This window comes from Vigna umbellata, chromosome 8, assembly GCF_029865625.1.
Source record: "Vigna umbellata cultivar VRB3 chromosome 8, Vumbellata_1.0, whole genome shotgun sequence".
NCBI classification, from domain to species: Eukaryota; Viridiplantae; Streptophyta; class Magnoliopsida; order Fabales; family Fabaceae; genus Vigna; species Vigna umbellata.
In genome coordinates, this window is record NC_142172.1 from 32,988,756 (window position 1) to 33,005,525 (window position 16,770).

A 16,770-nucleotide genomic window follows, 5' to 3' on the forward strand; every position below is an offset into this window, starting at 1 on the left:
ATGAGTGGTAGGTGATGTTGATTTGTAATGTGATAGAATGATAGAGTTATAGTTGGTTTCGTTTTAAAAAAATGGGGGTTTAGATAGGTAAAATTCTAGAGGAGTTGTTTTGGGGAGAAATTGGATGTTTATGGTTTGTTCTCGAACCATTTAAAACTTATGTAGTCATTTAGTTTATCGAAATATGGTTTGTGGTGCGTTTAATCTATTGTCATATATTTACATACGCAAAAAGCTATGAAATTAGTTTAAAAGAGAATCTTGATAGGTGAAATTCTAAAAGGATTTAACGTAGAAGTAAGCTTGGTGTTTGTAGCCTGTCATTAGGTATTTTAAGACTTGTCTAGCCACATTGTGCACCAAAATATGAATAGTAACTTGTAAAATCTTATATCTTGAGTTTTGAAGTGTAATTTTGATTTGGTGCATCTTAATTTTGACCAAATAAGTAAAATGATATTCAATTTTGGATATAAACATGTTCTTAAATCATTTATAGTGTCAAGGATACCATTTTGGTCATTTAGATGGGTCTTAGGGTGCAACCAAATCAGAAAATCAATTTTTTGTCAAAAGCTAACATAAATAATCAATTATCTGACCTGATAATCGATTATTTTAGTCAAACTTTTATCTTTTCTTAAAAACTCTATTGAATAATTGATTATCAAGTGAGATAATTGATTATCCTAAAAAAATTATTGAGCGCTTTGTTTCTAAGTTCTTATATGTTTTCTTTGCTTCAAATTCTTTATTTGGGTGAGTTAGTTTATAAATCTATTATACTTAATTGATTTGAATAAATAGATATTTATGATTTGTGAACCTGTTTATGTGTATGTTTATGGTTGATGAATATGATGATATGATATCAATGATTGTCATGATTTTATAGACCTCGTGGTGAGACTTCATGTTGGTATTTCAATGGTTATGGGGTAGCTCCTAGGGTGGAGTTTAGTAATGTGATGTATTGATGTAGGGACTTAGTCTTGGAAGTTATCCTAACACTCCAATAATCATTTCATCACAAGTAGAGAAGGGTTTATGTGGTGAGGAGTAGTACATGGTTCTAGTATGTGGTCTGGTGTTCTTTAGCCATAGGTGATAGATAGACTAACATTGTGTGATAGCTTGAGGTAGGCCAACTGTTCCATCACTACTAGTGCAACAACTTGTCATAGTCTAACATTAATACACATATCCAGATGGTCAAGTATGATGTTATAAATCTTATTGTGTAATTATTATGTATGTTTTAAACTAAATTGTATAAATGTTCTTTTGGTACGTTAGCTTACTCTTCCTTCTTTATGTTTGTTTGTTTGTTTGTTTTGTTTGTTCTCTGTTGCAATGATCACCTTAGTAGTGTGAGCTTAGGAGATGTATCTGGTGAACAAGTGTTGGGAGGAGATGGAGTCAAGGCATAAAGTAGGATGTAGTGTTTTAGTTTAATCAGTGTTTGTTTGGAATACCTATTACACTTTTGATTCAGTGTAATATCTCATAGTTGTGTAGGATCTTGTATCCCTTTTTTTTATTGTAACTTATGTATGGATATATGCAATAACAACTTATAGGTTTTCTTTAAGTTGTCTGTTTTGTAATATTGAAAGTCTGACAAATTCTATGGTAATTGAATGCTATAAAGTTGGGATGTTGTAAAGGCTTGTCCGCTCAAAATAAAGACACATTAGAGAAGCTTGAAAGAATAATCTTTGCAAGGTTTTTAAGTTCAGTTGTAAGGTCTAAATATTTAGTATGAATCATAGTATTAAGATTTTTAAAATCTATTTTCTATATTGTTTTGATCATATCTCTTTAATGCCTTGTTCATTTGAGTGGATTTGAGGGAGAGTAATTGAGGGGATTTAAGAGGTTTTAAAAATAATTTTTTTTGTTGATTATTTGAGTGAATTTGGAGGTAAATGAGATTGGATTTGGAAGTAAATTTTTTTAATCTGTCATGTCAATCAAATCCTACACTAATTCTCACAAACTTTACTTCCAAATTCATTCTCACTTACCTCCAAATTGACTCAAATAAACAACAAAAAAATTTATTTTCAAATCCTCTCAAATCCCCTCAATTACTCTCCCTCAAATCCACTCAAGTGAACAAGGCCTAAGAGAGTTTTAATCTATACTTGTACTTGTTTTAAAGTGGAGTGATTTAAAACATTTGGTTTGTTTAACTCAGGGGAGTTAAATAGCTTTCGTCAATTGGGCAGATTGTAGACCAGAAATTGTGAAATTCGTTATAACTTGTTAAAGGTCAAAATTGGCAAAAGGTAGTGAAGAACTCCAACAAATTAAAGGTCAGAATTGGCAAAAGGTACTGAATAGGGATGGCAACGGGTCGGACACGGGTAGTGCCTACCCGCAACCCGACCCGTCGGATAAAATTGTACCCGCTACTCGACCCGCTACCCGTCGGGTACCCGTTTAAAAAATATCCGTGGGTATTTTAAAACCCACGGGTATCCGCATACCCGCAAAAAATAAAAAAGAAATATTTAATACATATTTAAAATAAAATTTAAATAAAATTACAAAAAATATATATATAATATAATATAAATTAAATATAAATTAAAATTTAATTTTAATTAAATTTAACCTAATAAAATATAATTTTATTTTATTTTTAATTAATTTAATTAAAAAATATATAAATTATTTCTTTTAATTTTTCGCGGACGGGTATCCGCAGAGCGGGTAGTATACTATCCGTACCCGACCCGTTTAGAAACATGTATTAAATATCTGCTATCCTTTACTCGCGGGTAGTAGATATTTGTGGATAGTTACTACCCGCCGCAAATTTTACCCGCGAATACCCGTGCTCGCGGGTAAAATTGTCATCTAGTAGTGAAGGACTTTGAGGATCATCTCTTGCCATTTAAAATAGTTAAGTTCTTAATGGAGCCTTAGGTTCTTGTTAGACTTTGAAGTTCTATTATGAGGTTAATAACAGTAAAAATTAAGCACAAGAAGATATTGGACGCACTTGCTTGTGTTTGATCCAGATGAGTAAAGCTGTAATGGCACCAGTGGAAAATAAAGTTTCCATTATGACAAATAAAACTCATAATAATGATATTTTCATGATAAAACTCAAAGATATTATAACATACTTTAAAAAAACCTGTTATAACAAAAGTAGTGGTGACATTTTCGTTAATATGTATTACGACAGATAAAATCTACAAATAAAGTTAGATAAAATCCATCTATCATTGGATGGACGGATAAAATTGATATTATGATAAAATATATATTATGACACATTTTAAAAGATCTATCGTAATAAAACTCTAATGATATAAAACTCTATAATTATATGATTGTTGGTTCCTTAAGTATCATAGGTGTAAATTCCTAATTTTAGTTTTCAGTTCATATCCTATCCGAAGCACCTCTCCCTTCTTTGTTTTCACGTACACTCCTACGAACTATTGTCCCCATGCCGTGGTCGCCATTGCATCCTCACATCCTCAGCACCGTTGCATCGTCGTCTCCCACACGACGAAAATCCCACGTTTCTGAAAATACCAGGATTCGAGTTTCGTAAGTGGGAAAACGGCAATCTTTACCCAACAAAGCAACCCACTTTGTTTCTGTCCTGCTCAATCCCATTTCGGACAACGACGCTTCAAACCCTCCTCCAAGCACCCTCCACCCACTCCAACACCAACCCCTCCTTCCGTCAGTTTTCTCTCTTTCTTCACCCTTGTTGTCTTCATTTGTTGTCTTCATGTCCCGTCTCTCAGCATTATTTCTGTATTTACCTTATTAAGTTTTAATCTTATCCTTAGGATGTCCTCTCATTTTGATTTGTTTTTTCTCACTTTTTTTTTAAGTAAGTTTCTTCGTGTTTGCTTCAAAGTAAAGTTTAGGTGTGCATTTTATTTCGTCAGGGAGAAGTAGGTGGATCAGAGAATGATGAAGAGGTTAACCGTGGTTTAGCTGATGGGCCTGATACTTCATCTTTCACTGAGTTTCTCTATTCTTTACTGTCTTCTTCTGACCCATGAGATAATGCAAACTCGCACGCGCAGAGTGATGATAGCAAAGGTGCTGCACCTAATCACAACCTTTTACCAGACTCGTTGATGAAGGAAAATGTTGGGAGGAAAAGTTTGTTTTCCAAAAGCAAGCAATCACTTGGCAGAGCCATTCGTGTATTCTTTTCTGAAGTTCTTAATCTTGCTATAGATAAATGTATTACTGTTATTATTGTTATTATTTGGAGTACTGTCATTGTTGTAACTTCTATACATTGTTTGCAGCACTTGGAGGCATGATATATCAGTTTCCACTCTTTACCGGAGAAGCATGATTTGGCCTGGATTGAGTTTGCTGGTACAGCTTAGTTATTCATCAGCTGTGTTACTTTTAAGCATGCATTTATCTGTCTCTAATCTACATTAGAAAATTAGTAAAGGTCAAATGCTAAATGGTGCTTGAATATTATGTAAATAGTTTATATGCTGTAGCTAACAATAGCATGCAGTAGCTTAAGGGGTCCAAATGTTGTCCCACATTACAATATTAATGGTTAAACAATTTTATGTTGGCAAATTATACTGCCACATCCTAGTAATTATCTTGCTATATGGTGGATTGTGGCCTTCTTATAGTCTGTACCGAGTTGAAATTGTTATATGCATTATTCTGTTCTTTAATAATTTAGGAGAGCTACTTTTTTCCTAACAAGGATTAGTTCTTATTGTCATAAATTCCATTCTAGACTGTTGGAGATAAAACATGAGCAGTATTTGGCAGCATTGTTGAAGCACCTCTCAGATCATCTAGCAAGAAAAAATACCAGGTCATACCAAAAGTCATTTTATTTTATTGGTTATTTGATAGATTGACTTCTATTGTGCCACTTGTTGTTTTATTGATTTGACAAAAGATTTTGTACAGGGAACAAACAATACATTTGTTTTCACAAATATCTCTGGTCATCCTGTCATCGCCCAACAGGTATCTACATTATATCCATTATTACCAGAGCCAATTCCCCTTGAGGGATGCTTGATTTTCTTTTCTTTTATGCCATAATTTTGTCTGCTACATTAACTGATTAACTTGTCAATGAGATTTTATTTTACACATGATACTTTCATAGATATAAACAAAGTAGAGAAATACTAAAACTGTGTTTCTCAAACAGTATGAGTACTTTATTTATATTGAGAAAAAGTAGTCAATACAATAATAGAGGAGATTTGATATTTTTTAATGATAAAGATATGATATGGGAATAAATTAAAACATCCTAATATATAATATTCTTGGTTATCTAGGATCAACGTCTATAATTATAACGGATGTCATGACATTGAATAACTCTACATATACTCTAGGGATAATTGTAAATTTAAAGATTTAAATTAAATGTAATTGACGTGGGGATGCCATATCATTTTTATTTAGAAAAGTAAGTCGTTTATCTGACGAACCATCTCTTTAGGAATTTTCTTTTCTAATGGAAAAACTGAGCTCATATTTTTCACATTAGTAGAAGTGGGAATGCTAACAGACTCGGATCATTAAAAAGCCTGCCAACCAAATCTGCTTCAGTTTACTCTCTCCAGGTACATTCACTAATTACACACTCTTTGTTTCACTTATCCATGGTTTTCCTTGATTCAACTTTATAAAAAACAGATTAAATACTTATTTAATTGTTCATTACAATTCTTGTTAGACTTTGATGCTCTGTTATCGGGATAATATCATAGTAAAAATTGAGCACGAGAAGAGATTGGAAGCACTTGCTTGTGTTTGATCCAGGATGGGTAAAGCTATTATGGGCTGCAAGGTGGGGATTGACTTGATCATCAGGCTTGAACCAATTGGGACCTCAAGGACAAGGTGAATATTTAGGAGAAGGAAGGAGTAGTTAGGTTACAATAGGTTAGTCATTAACCGTTTTTAGCTATATCTTATGATAGTGAGTTAGTTATGTAGATAGTTTGAAGAAGGCATGTTGCCTATAAAAAAGAAAAAGGGGGATCTTATCTTTTGTGAAAGGTTTGTAATCAGAGACTAGGGAATGAGGAGAGGTAAGGATCTCTTGAATACCTTGAGCACCAATTTAATTAATCTCTTGCTCTGTTATCAGAGGGGTTGTAATAGAGAATGCATAAGAGAAAAGAGAGTTTCAAATTATCATTTCACTGCTTGATTATTATCCGACTGACGCTTGTGTGTCCAATGTTAAGCTAATTTCGTTAAACATTCAATACTATATTGAAATAATTTCCAGCTGTTGGTACGGAGAAGATCGGCTGGCTTCGTCCTATATCATATGAATACCCATCATATCTTACTGAGACTTGCTTGGGGATTATGGCTATGACATTGCGGGGATAGGTAAGGATCATGTGGCGCTGCATAAATACTTCAAGTATGTTATATTTAATATTTTAATGGAAGCCGTTATGCATGTGTTGCTGCTGCTTGTCATGTATGGTAATTTTTCATATTATGATAAAAAGTTTGAATTTTTTATTTACTTATATAGAAAATAAAAAGTATTAATTATTATGGTATTCTTTGGACAATAATTTCCTGTTTCTTTTAAATAGTTTATCGATAATCTGAAGTGCCTGTTTTCAAAATTAACAGAAAAACATTATATAAAACAGAATTGTTTATTAATGATGTTATATTGTGTGAAGCTTTATATATGATAATTTTTCCTCTTTTATCAATAAGTTTTGGGATATTGCATGCTTGGTGGGCTATGCTTGGTGGGCTATGCTTGCATCTATGAGCTCTGATTCCAGAGAAATATTAGACCTATTGGGAGCCTTTAACTTTGTGGAACCTATCGTGTTGTTTATTCAAAGCTCAAGGTTAGAATGTCCTGTTTCTTGGATCATATTTGTTGGGTTTTATCATTTAGAAGTTTGTCCTATTGATTGATTGGAAATGCCTATACAATTTGTTCTCTCTCAAACATTAGGGTAGATGTTATAACCCCTTTGTTAGATTAGGGTATTCTTTAACTCTTTCAATTTTCCCTTAATGTAGTTATAAAAAATCTATTGTAATTTTGGGTTATAAAAACCCTTTCTTTCAATAATAAAAGTAATCAGAATGATTCAGAAACTTTGTATTGAGAAGCGTGTAGTGCTACCTGAGTCCAATAACAATAGCCGTGAGTTGTGTGTCAATGCACTACTGTGAGGAAAGGAACCATTTCCTCACACTTATAATAAATGATAGAATATTGATAGAATAGTAACACTGTAACAGCAAAAGAGTTGAAGGTCGTTTCTTCTTTAGCTGTGCTGCATTTGCGTCATCAATAATCATAGAGAACCTTTAGATATTCTTGCATCAGTTCTTGGATGCGCACAACTTCAATTTCCATCTTTCTTCGTGGGACGGATTACATGGAATGGAGGACCAAAGTTTTTGACGGGATTGATGTTGGGGCCTTCGATGATCCAGTGGTTGAGTTGTCAAGTTGGAATTAGAAAAGTCCATCAGGTTGATTATTTTTACAAATTTTTAATATTTTTATTTATTGTTATCTTTTTTCGTATAAAAAAATTTAACTTTCAATTTTAAGTGTTTAATCATGCAAATAACTTATTTATTAGGTAATATAAAAATTTATCTTCTTTAATTCTTTTTTATTTTTTAGTTTTTGTTTCATTTAAAAAACTTGTTTTACTAAAATAGGCTTTATTATCATTTATTATATAATAAATTAATGTTATTATCATTAATTTTCTTTGCACCATTTAACACTGAAATTAAAAAAAATAAAAGATTTATGTCTAAATGTAAATTATTATTAGTTTAATTTTTTTTCTACGCTATATAATTTTATCAGTCTATAAAAAGAATAGTGAAGAAACATTTGAAATACTTTTAAACTTAAATATTTGTTTTCTTTTTATAATTTTTTAAAATAAATTTTAATTTTATCAATATTTTTCATTGATGTTAGCAAAATCTATACATGTTTTGGTTATGAAATTTGATTTACGTTAATTATGAAATATTTTATATAATTTTTTTACGCTGATCTAATTATTATTTTGTATTTTGATTTGAAATTTATACTAATATAATGCCTTTTTAAATATTTGGCACTAAGTATATGAGAATATATCTTTTTTATATTGAATATTTGATATTTTTATATTTTTAATGTGTTTTTTATTTTTTTATAAAAATAATTAATTAATATTAAAATAATAAGAAAATAAAAATATATACATAGGTACAGAAAGTATAGCAGTTATTTGACTGGAATAAATATAAGATAAAACATGTTATATCTATTGACTATATCCTATATCTATTGACTATGAATATGGATATGGAAACTGAATATGAATATGGAAACTGAGTATGAATATGGAAACGGTGTCAACGCGGTGGCCGATCCGTATTATGGACTAGTATAGTTGTTGTTATGGTAAGAAAAATTATCCCATATGTCAAATCAAAAGAAACTTATGTCTCTCTTTTTTTAGTCATTAAATTCCAAAATGATAACATACAAAAGTAGAGATTCTAATTACATCAATTTAATCAAACAGATTATACATATCTATTGACCAAGTTTCAAAATTTGATGAAACGAATTTCCGGGGCTACATTTCACTATGGCCGTAATAAGCTGACCAAAGTGTTATTTCGAAGACCAAATTGGTGAGAAATCAACCTTTTAGAAATCAAATAGTATATTAATCAACTAAAGATTATCTCATTGTTAAAATAATTTCCATGTTTAAAATTTTTACTAATATTCATATAGGCCACAACATCAAGTGAAGAAGTAATAGAATAAAGCAATATGAAAAATTCTTTTAACCGTTCCAGCAGCATAGTAACTCAATATGTTTGTGGAACATAGAGACACTTAGCAGTTTCATCGTGAACAATGGTCACACTGCAAAAAGTTTTAGTTGAACACCCAATTCCGACATTGACAGTGAACCTTGGAAAGAGCTGCCATATAATCATCAGACCTGTATTAAAGAATGAATATGCACCTTTCATGTTCCGAATTTGCACTCTTTTCACTGGCTAAGAAATGTGTACTTATTCAAAACCAAACCTTTGCCCATAAGAAGACTGGCATGCAGCAACTGTATGAACTTTGGCAGCATCTATTTCATTCTACCCATGGAAAAATCATTACTACGAAATTCATAAAGCAACTTAAAACCAAATAAAAACCATAAAAAGTACAATTCTTCTGACAGAACAAGATGGCAGGTTAATACACAATATTCCAGTTTGGTCCACTTTGTTCAAACTTGTAACTGTCTCACCAATTCCAAAAACTAATAACAAAGTGTGTAAACTAATGAATGGTTATCCTATCTAATATGAGCTTCTTCGTTGGTGCGTTCTTTTTATTGTTGGAAATGTTTCGCCATGCAAGGTGTCCAGAAAGAGGAATAAAGCAATTGCAGGGATTCAATCCAAGAATTTTGCACCTTAAAATCTTTTAAACAATCAAATAACAGACAAGAAAACCAGCTTCTTATTAATAAATTCATTGGTGCAGAGAAGATCTTGTTGAATTCTTGCTAAGTTGGTACAATTATCATTTTAACAACATATATCTGATTTTTCCTTTTGTAAAAAAAAAAATATAGAAAAAATCAATTCTGTCAAATCACCATCCCCATAAATTTTCCACCTAACAGAGGCTATGTAAACCAAACAGAGTTCCATTGGGATAATGATGTAAATCATTGTACTAAATAATAATTTCTTAATATGTTTAGGATTGGAAGTTGCAAGAATACCTGAGATTCGTAATAAAGCCCAGCATATAATGAAGCATAAAAATACTCACTATCTCTTCCACCAGAGAATGCAGCTACAAGCTAGACAGGTAAATCAATTGCCCTCATCAGATTGCATCTACAGAGGCATAAGGAATAATGGATGGCCAATAACAAGACAAATAAAAATATTCTAGTGCCTTTGCAGGGAACTGAAAGTAGAGTTACTGCAAACCTGTTTTTAAGTTTACAATTCTGATTCTGATCAAATAACCAACGGGAAAAATTGTAAGATTACCTTAATCTAACTGTCAGACACACAAAATTTTACCACTAGACAAAAGAGATTATCGAATCCAAAACTCACATTAAAAAAAATGAAACAAAATTAGGCTTTGAACTTTTGGTCCTCTACTTCTAATTCTAACAAAGTTCAAATTTTGACTTTCTATTTCAATTTGAATAGCGTTATCTTCCTAGTTTTTGAATTGATTGTCAGTGTGCTGCTGATCTGGTTAACAGATCCTTGATGATAAATATCAGCCTCAGAAAGTCCTCTATGCTAATTTCCTACTTCTTATTTACTCACTAAAAATAAGTGAATTTTTCATTACACACTCTATATTATAGTTAATAATAGGCAGAACTGATTAGGAACAAAGCAATGCCCGCTTCACATAGGGCATGACAGCATATTGATTCGTCTTCAAGGGGACAAGCTCAAGTTAAGCATTTGTGCAAACATAAGAAATAGAGAGAAAATTACTAACAACCCTGAGATTTAACATAATTATACTTGATATCCTTCATCTTTTCAACATTACAACAATCTCCCTCTCTTCATATAACAACGATATATTCAGGGGTGGTCTATGCTAACAGAAGGGAAATACGGTTCCATATTATTGTATAAATGAAGCAGGATTGTATAGTTGAGTAAAATGTTAGGGAATCTTACACAATCTGTCCTACAAAATATATCATAATTCGTGAAAATTAGACCAGATTAACAAGTTGCCAACATAATCTTAGTTTAAGTATGAGAGGACTCGATTTTGGGGACCAAATTAAGAGGTGAATGTGTATGAAAAAAAAACACTGCATGCTTTAGAAATGGTCACGGACCAACAACAACTCTCCTAAAACTAGCTCAAGCTATAAAGGGGAGAATTAAGCATGGTTATATACATAACAGAAATAACTGCACACTAATTAAGAATGTAACTACAGCACACCTTTTCAGGATCCCCACCATCTTTGAACATGTTATATGCTTCTCGCATGACTGGCCTCGGGTCTATGCCAACCTAAATTCATTTAGAAAGATGATAATTATCTGCATGTGTAAACATTCCATTTCATGTTCACTTCCTAGTGGCTAGAAATAGAAGCAGCTACTTGCCTCAAGAAATCGCTTCCTTGCTTCATCCACTCCATATAGTTGAGCTTCACACAGAAAGCACCATATGGACTCTTCCGTGTCATTTGGATTTTGCGCAACATCAAATCGAAACTGCTCAGCTCCCTCTTCAAATCTACAATAAAAGGGTTCGATTCAGTCTCATTTGGATGCACTCAGAGCAGCACATTGTAGTTGTGCTTGCTCACACCACACCTATTTTACTTTGTCAATAAAAAGTTCAACAACGATTCTTTCCTAAATTTAGCTAGAGAAAGTGTTATTAGGTGTAGTGTAAGTAAGTACCGATTAAGGTAGTAAAGTGACAAGCCCCTTTGCCAAAGATCTGGTAACAATCACAATGTCTCATAACCGAAATATCAAAGTGAATTCATGAATCGTTTTCCAGAAGTGTATAAACCTACACGCCTTTTGACGAGGATCCAACTGAATTGCCTTGTCGAACTCCACAAGAGACCCCGAAACATCACCCTTAACAATAAATTAACTACAAATGTTACATGTACAACAATTCATAATGAACAGAGATAGACACAAAAAGTGTTACTGAATAAAATGTTGTATGAGTAACAGCAACACATCATAACATAAAAATAAGCAGCAATGATACATGCCCAAAGTGGTACAAAATGGAAAAGAAAAAGGTGACGATGAAAAAGTAGAATTGAAGAAGAAACCTGACGGAAAAGAGACATTCCGCGTCGAATTGCGAGAACGGCTTCACGGGCATTGTTACTGGCGCCGGTGAGAGCGTCCCAGATGCCGGAAACCGAGGGAAGGAAGAGTCTTCGTGTGAGGTTTAAAGGATGAGTGAGAGAGAAGGGTTGTTTGGAAGACAGTAGTATTGGGAATGAGGAAGAGTGGTGAAGAGAAGGAGACACCAATATCGAGGGTTTAAGGTTGTGGGAAATGGACATGAAGGCTGACATGGTTGTGGTTGGAAGCTAAGATCAGGTGTCAAATTTTGTGACCAGAAATGTTATCTCATCTATATATATATATATATATATATATATATATATATATATATATATATATATATATTGTAGAAATAAAACCATATTATTATAGGATTAAATATGTTTTTAGTCCCTAAACTATTTACCGTTTCTGGTTTTCGTCCCTCTTCCAAAGTAAGTACAATTTAGACCTCAATCTTTAAAAAACGTTCGTTTTAGTCCAAAAAAACGAACGTTTTGAGGACTAAAACGATGACTAAAAACAAAATTTTGAGGACTAAAACGAATGTTTTTCTAAAGAATGAGGATCAAATTGTACCTTACTTTGGAAGAGGGACGAAAACCAGAAACGGCCAATAGTTTAGGGACTAAAAACATATTTAACCCTATTATTATATGTTAAAAGAATATAAATAAAAGTATTAATATGTGAAGTGAATGGTAGGAGACAAAATATATGGAATCCACTTTAAGAAAATATATCATTTAAGTAAAATCATGTGTGGATTGCTTTGAGGCATTTTGAGTCGAGAAGTATTCCCCTTGCTAAGTATTTTATTAGTGTCAACTATCATAAATTAACCATGGTTTGTGTTGAATAAGGAACGAAAAAGGGGCTACCAATGTGAGTGTCCTCATCATTATTTGGAATTTTCTAAAACTTTATTATTTTAACTAAAAATAATCAAAATTAACTAAATTACAGTAAATTATCAATTAACTTTGACTAAAAAAATGGAATTATTTATAATAAAAAATTAATTATATCATTTTATAGTTCAAGTTTTAGAAAATTGAAATTTAAAATTAAAGTTAACTATTCAATAACTTAAAATTAATTTGTTTTATATTTTGATAGTTTTTTAAAATTACAGTTCAGTTTGGTTACTATCGATTCGATCAAACTTTGATTCGGTCAAAGGAGTTGACTTATCGAATTTGACCGATTTTCAATAAAGATCGGTTCAGTTGAATTTTGGTTGGGACCGACTCAACCAAATTCGACCAATTTCAGATCATTCATAGTCATCTTGGCTGAATTATGTTGATTTTCAACTCGAACAGACTTAGTCGAATTCGGTCAATTTCAATTGGGACCAACTTAACTAAGTTTCAATCATGGCCATCCTGGTTGAATTCGGTCGATTTTCAACCAGGGCCAATTTGGCCAACTTCAGCCAATTATTTGTTAGGACCGACTCGACTGAATTTAGCCTATGGTCATTCCAACTAAATTTGACTAATTTTTAACTAAGACTGACTCAGCCGAATTTTGGTCGATATCAACTTGACTGAGTTTCATTTGTGACTTTTCTAGCCTAATTTGGACACTTTTTTGTTTAGGCTAACTCGACCGAGTTTCAACCAGCTATATTCAATCGATTTTTGGCGTTGTTTTGACATTTTACCCTCGTTTCAATCTTTGACTTGATTCAATTCATCTCAACTTTTTAACTTTGTTCTTTATAAGAAAACATTTTTTTCTATCTACTTAATTAATTTTTCTTTTTTCAAGTTTTTAAATAATAGTTAATATCAGTTCAGTTTATTAGAAAAAAGAAATTGTTTAATTTAATTTGTCTGAATTAAATTTTAATTCCGTTCAAATAATTTATTTGAATTATTTGTTGGTTGAGTATAACTTTTAACAAATAAATACAATGCAATTAATTTTGTGCACTCATAGTTTTAAACATTATTTTACAGACATTATATCTTGTGCTTACTTTTGTAGACTATCATATAAACCTTAAAGGAGTTATTTTCCAATGTTGTTATATCATTCTTTTAATCGGCCCGTAATTGATGTATGGACAAAATCTCAATGTCTTAGTCTTAATTAATGAGTCATATTACTCAATATCTTAACCAAACCAGTGCAGTTTTATCTCTTATATAAAAATAAAATTAAAATAAAAAGTTTTCTTTGACGGATATAATTTTTTTGCTTAACAGAGTATTATTAAATCTTTTTCTTTCTTATATATGTGTGTGTATATAAATAAAGGAAAATGTTATTTGGACAACAAAAGTTTGACACAATTTTGACAACGGCGACGTGGCAGCTGTGCATTGGCTCAGTGAATTGAAAACAAACCAGAAAAAACCCAAAATACCCCTCACCCCGGTTCACTGAGCCAATGCACAGCTGCCACGTCGCCGTTGTCAAAATTGTGTCAAACTTTTGTTGTCCAAATAACATTTTCCATAAATAAAAGGTCTCGTTTGATTTCACTTTTGCGTGAAATGTGCCAACTGGGTAGAAAGATGTCAACAAAGCTACTTTTACTAAAGTTATTATACATTAAAATTTACTTACCGCTAATCATTAATGGAGGCTTTAAGAGATTAAAAATTCGTTACGATTTTAGTTTTACAAAACGTTTAAAAAAAGGTTTTTTATCTATTTTATGTTCAACTCTGAAAGTGATATAAGATTATTTAATTTGATAGAATAAAAATCCGAAAGTTGTGTCATGTGGGAAATTAAAATAATGACGAAAAATCCAGTAATGTTTCTTTTTGTGACAATGATCCAAGAAGACACTAGCTAGTGGTCGGATTAGTTGAGGGTCATTCTCATCCTTCGTATTTGTCCGGCTGTTAACAAAAGATAATACCGTCTGAGTTTTGCACACCGCAAATATAAAAGATAAAAAGTAGCGCGCCAAGGAAATATTTCAAGATTCAGAGTTTCTTCACCCACCAAAACAATAAACAATGAATATAAAAAGTTTGTTAGTACGTGCTTTCGTTTGGATCGTGCTCGATTACATTAATTAATAGATGTTGATATTAAAAAACAACCTAAGAAATTATTTGTGGTGGTGTGGGGAAAGTTATGTGATAAGGTGGATGAGTATAAGTACCACGATTTGGAAAGCCTAGTATGTCTCCGAAAGTCGACAGCTACACATTTACGAAAGGTCAAAGTTACACCTGTGAAACTGCTTGAGTTTAGAACAGGGAAAGCTCAGCGTCCCATGTTCACGAGAATCAGAACGCTGGCGGCTGTCAGATAAAAAACAAGACACGCTCTTTCGCTTTTATATACATTCGATATTTTTTCCTTTCTCCTAAATTCATCATGGATTCGTTGCCGGATGATTGTGTTTCAAAGATCTTGTCGTACACATCTCCACATGACGCATGTAGATTCTCAATGGTGTCTTCAACCCTCCGTTCAGCCGCTGACTCTGACCTCCTATGGCAAAGCTTCTGTCCCTCTGATTATCGTCGCATTCTATCAAGGGTTCTTCATCCCCACACCCTTGATTCCTCTTCTTACAAACACCTCTTCTGTTCTCTCTGTCATCCACTTCTCCTAGATGGCGGCAACATGGTACATATGCTTATCTAATAAAATCAATTCCTTTCATTCTTCTTTTCATTTCTACAAATTACTAACTCATATTTTCATGTTCCTCATTCTACAACATGCAGAGCTTCAAATTAGAGAAGTCTTCAGGTAAAAAATCGTACATCCTATCCGCTAGACAATTGTCGATAACGTGGAGCAGTGACCCCTTGTACTGGTGCTGGAGAACGGTCCCAGAATCAAGGTAATTAATTTATTAATTAATTCAACCGTTTCAAATTTGAACGATATTGAGGAATTTGGAGATGAAGTGTGGTACGATGAATGTTAATTAGAATGGACGATTAATGATTATGCAGATTCAAAGAAGTGGCAGAGCTGAGAATGGTGAGCTGGTTAGAAATTCGGGGGGAAATATGGACGAGGATTCTAACACCAAACACGTGGTATGCGGTTTATCTGATAATGAAAATTTCGCACCGCGAGTACGGTCTTGATCGGGTGGCGTGCGAGGTGAGTGTTGCAGTGGGGGAGAAAGTGCAGAGTGGGAAGGTTTATCTGTGCGAGAAAGATGAGAAAAAGGGTAAGAAGGGGAGGGTGTTGAAGATGGAAGAAGAGGAAGTTATGGGAGTTGCAGCAAAAAGAGAAGATGGGTGGATGGAAATCAAGGTGGGTGAGTTCTTCAGTGGTGAAAATGACGAACACGTTACGATGAGTTTGATGGAGGAAGGTTACCAGTTGAAGGGAGGACTTGTCGTCGAAGGCATCGAAGTTAGACCCAAGCATCATCATTCTTAATTCTCCAATCAAATGTTTCATTCTTTTCACTGTTTTTTACGGTAACCAAAACTAAACACATCCAATGTAACAACTTAATTTCTCTCTTTTCTTTTATTTTCTTTTATTTTCTAATTCCCATGTATATTTTTTTAATCTTCAATAAATATCAGCGTTCCCTTCTTCAACTCCTTGTTTTACATTTTCGAAGAAAAAGTTTCTCCCAAAATTAGAAAACCTTAAACCGTGTGTTTTTCGAATACCGGTGTCCTTTTATGACCAATTATTATATTGTGTGCTTTTATGACCAATTATTATATTGTGTGCTTTTATGACCAATTATTATATTTCAGCTAGGTTTTGAATGCCCGTACTGTGCTTCAAAACTATATATATATATATATATATATATATATATATATATATATATATATATATATATATATATATATATATATATATTTCAGTTGGTACGTGTACCGGGTTTTAGTAGACAAAAATATTCTTATATATCATGGA

At 32.5% G+C, this 16,770-nt stretch overlaps 2 protein-coding genes and 1 long non-coding RNA gene across 8 annotated transcripts; 2 read left to right on the forward strand and 1 right to left on the reverse strand.

Annotated features, from left to right (window-relative positions):
- The first annotated feature begins 3,379 nt into the window (after positions 1-3,379).
- On the forward strand, positions 3,380-7,518 carry LOC148194506 (uncharacterized). The gene is made up of 8 exons (XR_015781572.1): positions 3,380-3,708; positions 3,921-4,184; positions 4,293-4,365; positions 4,754-4,834; positions 4,933-4,992; positions 5,534-5,606; positions 5,720-6,387; positions 6,733-7,518. It is a non-coding gene; the product is annotated as an uncharacterized LOC148194506 (long non-coding RNA).
- Positions 7,519-8,803: 1,285 nt separating this feature from the next.
- LOC124823240 (Tetratricopeptide repeat (TPR)-like superfamily protein) lies at positions 8,804-12,168 on the reverse strand. Of its 6 annotated transcripts, none has more exons than XR_015781769.1 (8): positions 11,874-12,168; positions 11,601-11,667; positions 11,482-11,521; positions 11,179-11,311; positions 11,012-11,083; positions 9,798-9,871; positions 9,098-9,180; positions 8,804-9,008 (listed from the first exon to the last, which is right to left on the reverse strand). XR_015781769.1 is itself a non-coding variant. In XM_047295417.2 (8 exons), the coding sequence occupies exons 1-8, from the start codon at positions 12,123-12,125 to the stop codon at positions 8,942-8,944; spliced, it is 774 nt and encodes a 257-aa protein (XP_047151373.1). In that variant the 5' UTR covers positions 12,126-12,168; the 3' UTR covers positions 8,804-8,941. The 6 variants fall into 6 exon arrangements, 3 of the variants coding, with proteins under 3 accessions (XP_047151373.1, XP_087953850.1, XP_087953849.1); XM_047295417.2 differs by having other exon boundaries at positions 9,098-9,159; positions 9,798-9,878; XR_015781770.1 differs by having other exon boundaries at positions 8,930-9,008; positions 9,098-9,159.
- A 2,873-nt stretch (positions 12,169-15,041) lies between these two features.
- Positions 15,042-16,439, forward strand: LOC124823223 (F-box protein PP2-B15-like). Its single transcript, XM_047295397.2, has 3 exons — positions 15,042-15,498; positions 15,600-15,718; positions 15,834-16,439. The coding sequence occupies exons 1-3, from the start codon at positions 15,244-15,246 to the stop codon at positions 16,270-16,272; spliced, it is 813 nt and encodes a 270-aa protein (XP_047151353.2). The 5' UTR covers positions 15,042-15,243; the 3' UTR covers positions 16,273-16,439.
- The last annotated feature ends 331 nt before the right edge of the window (positions 16,440-16,770 follow it).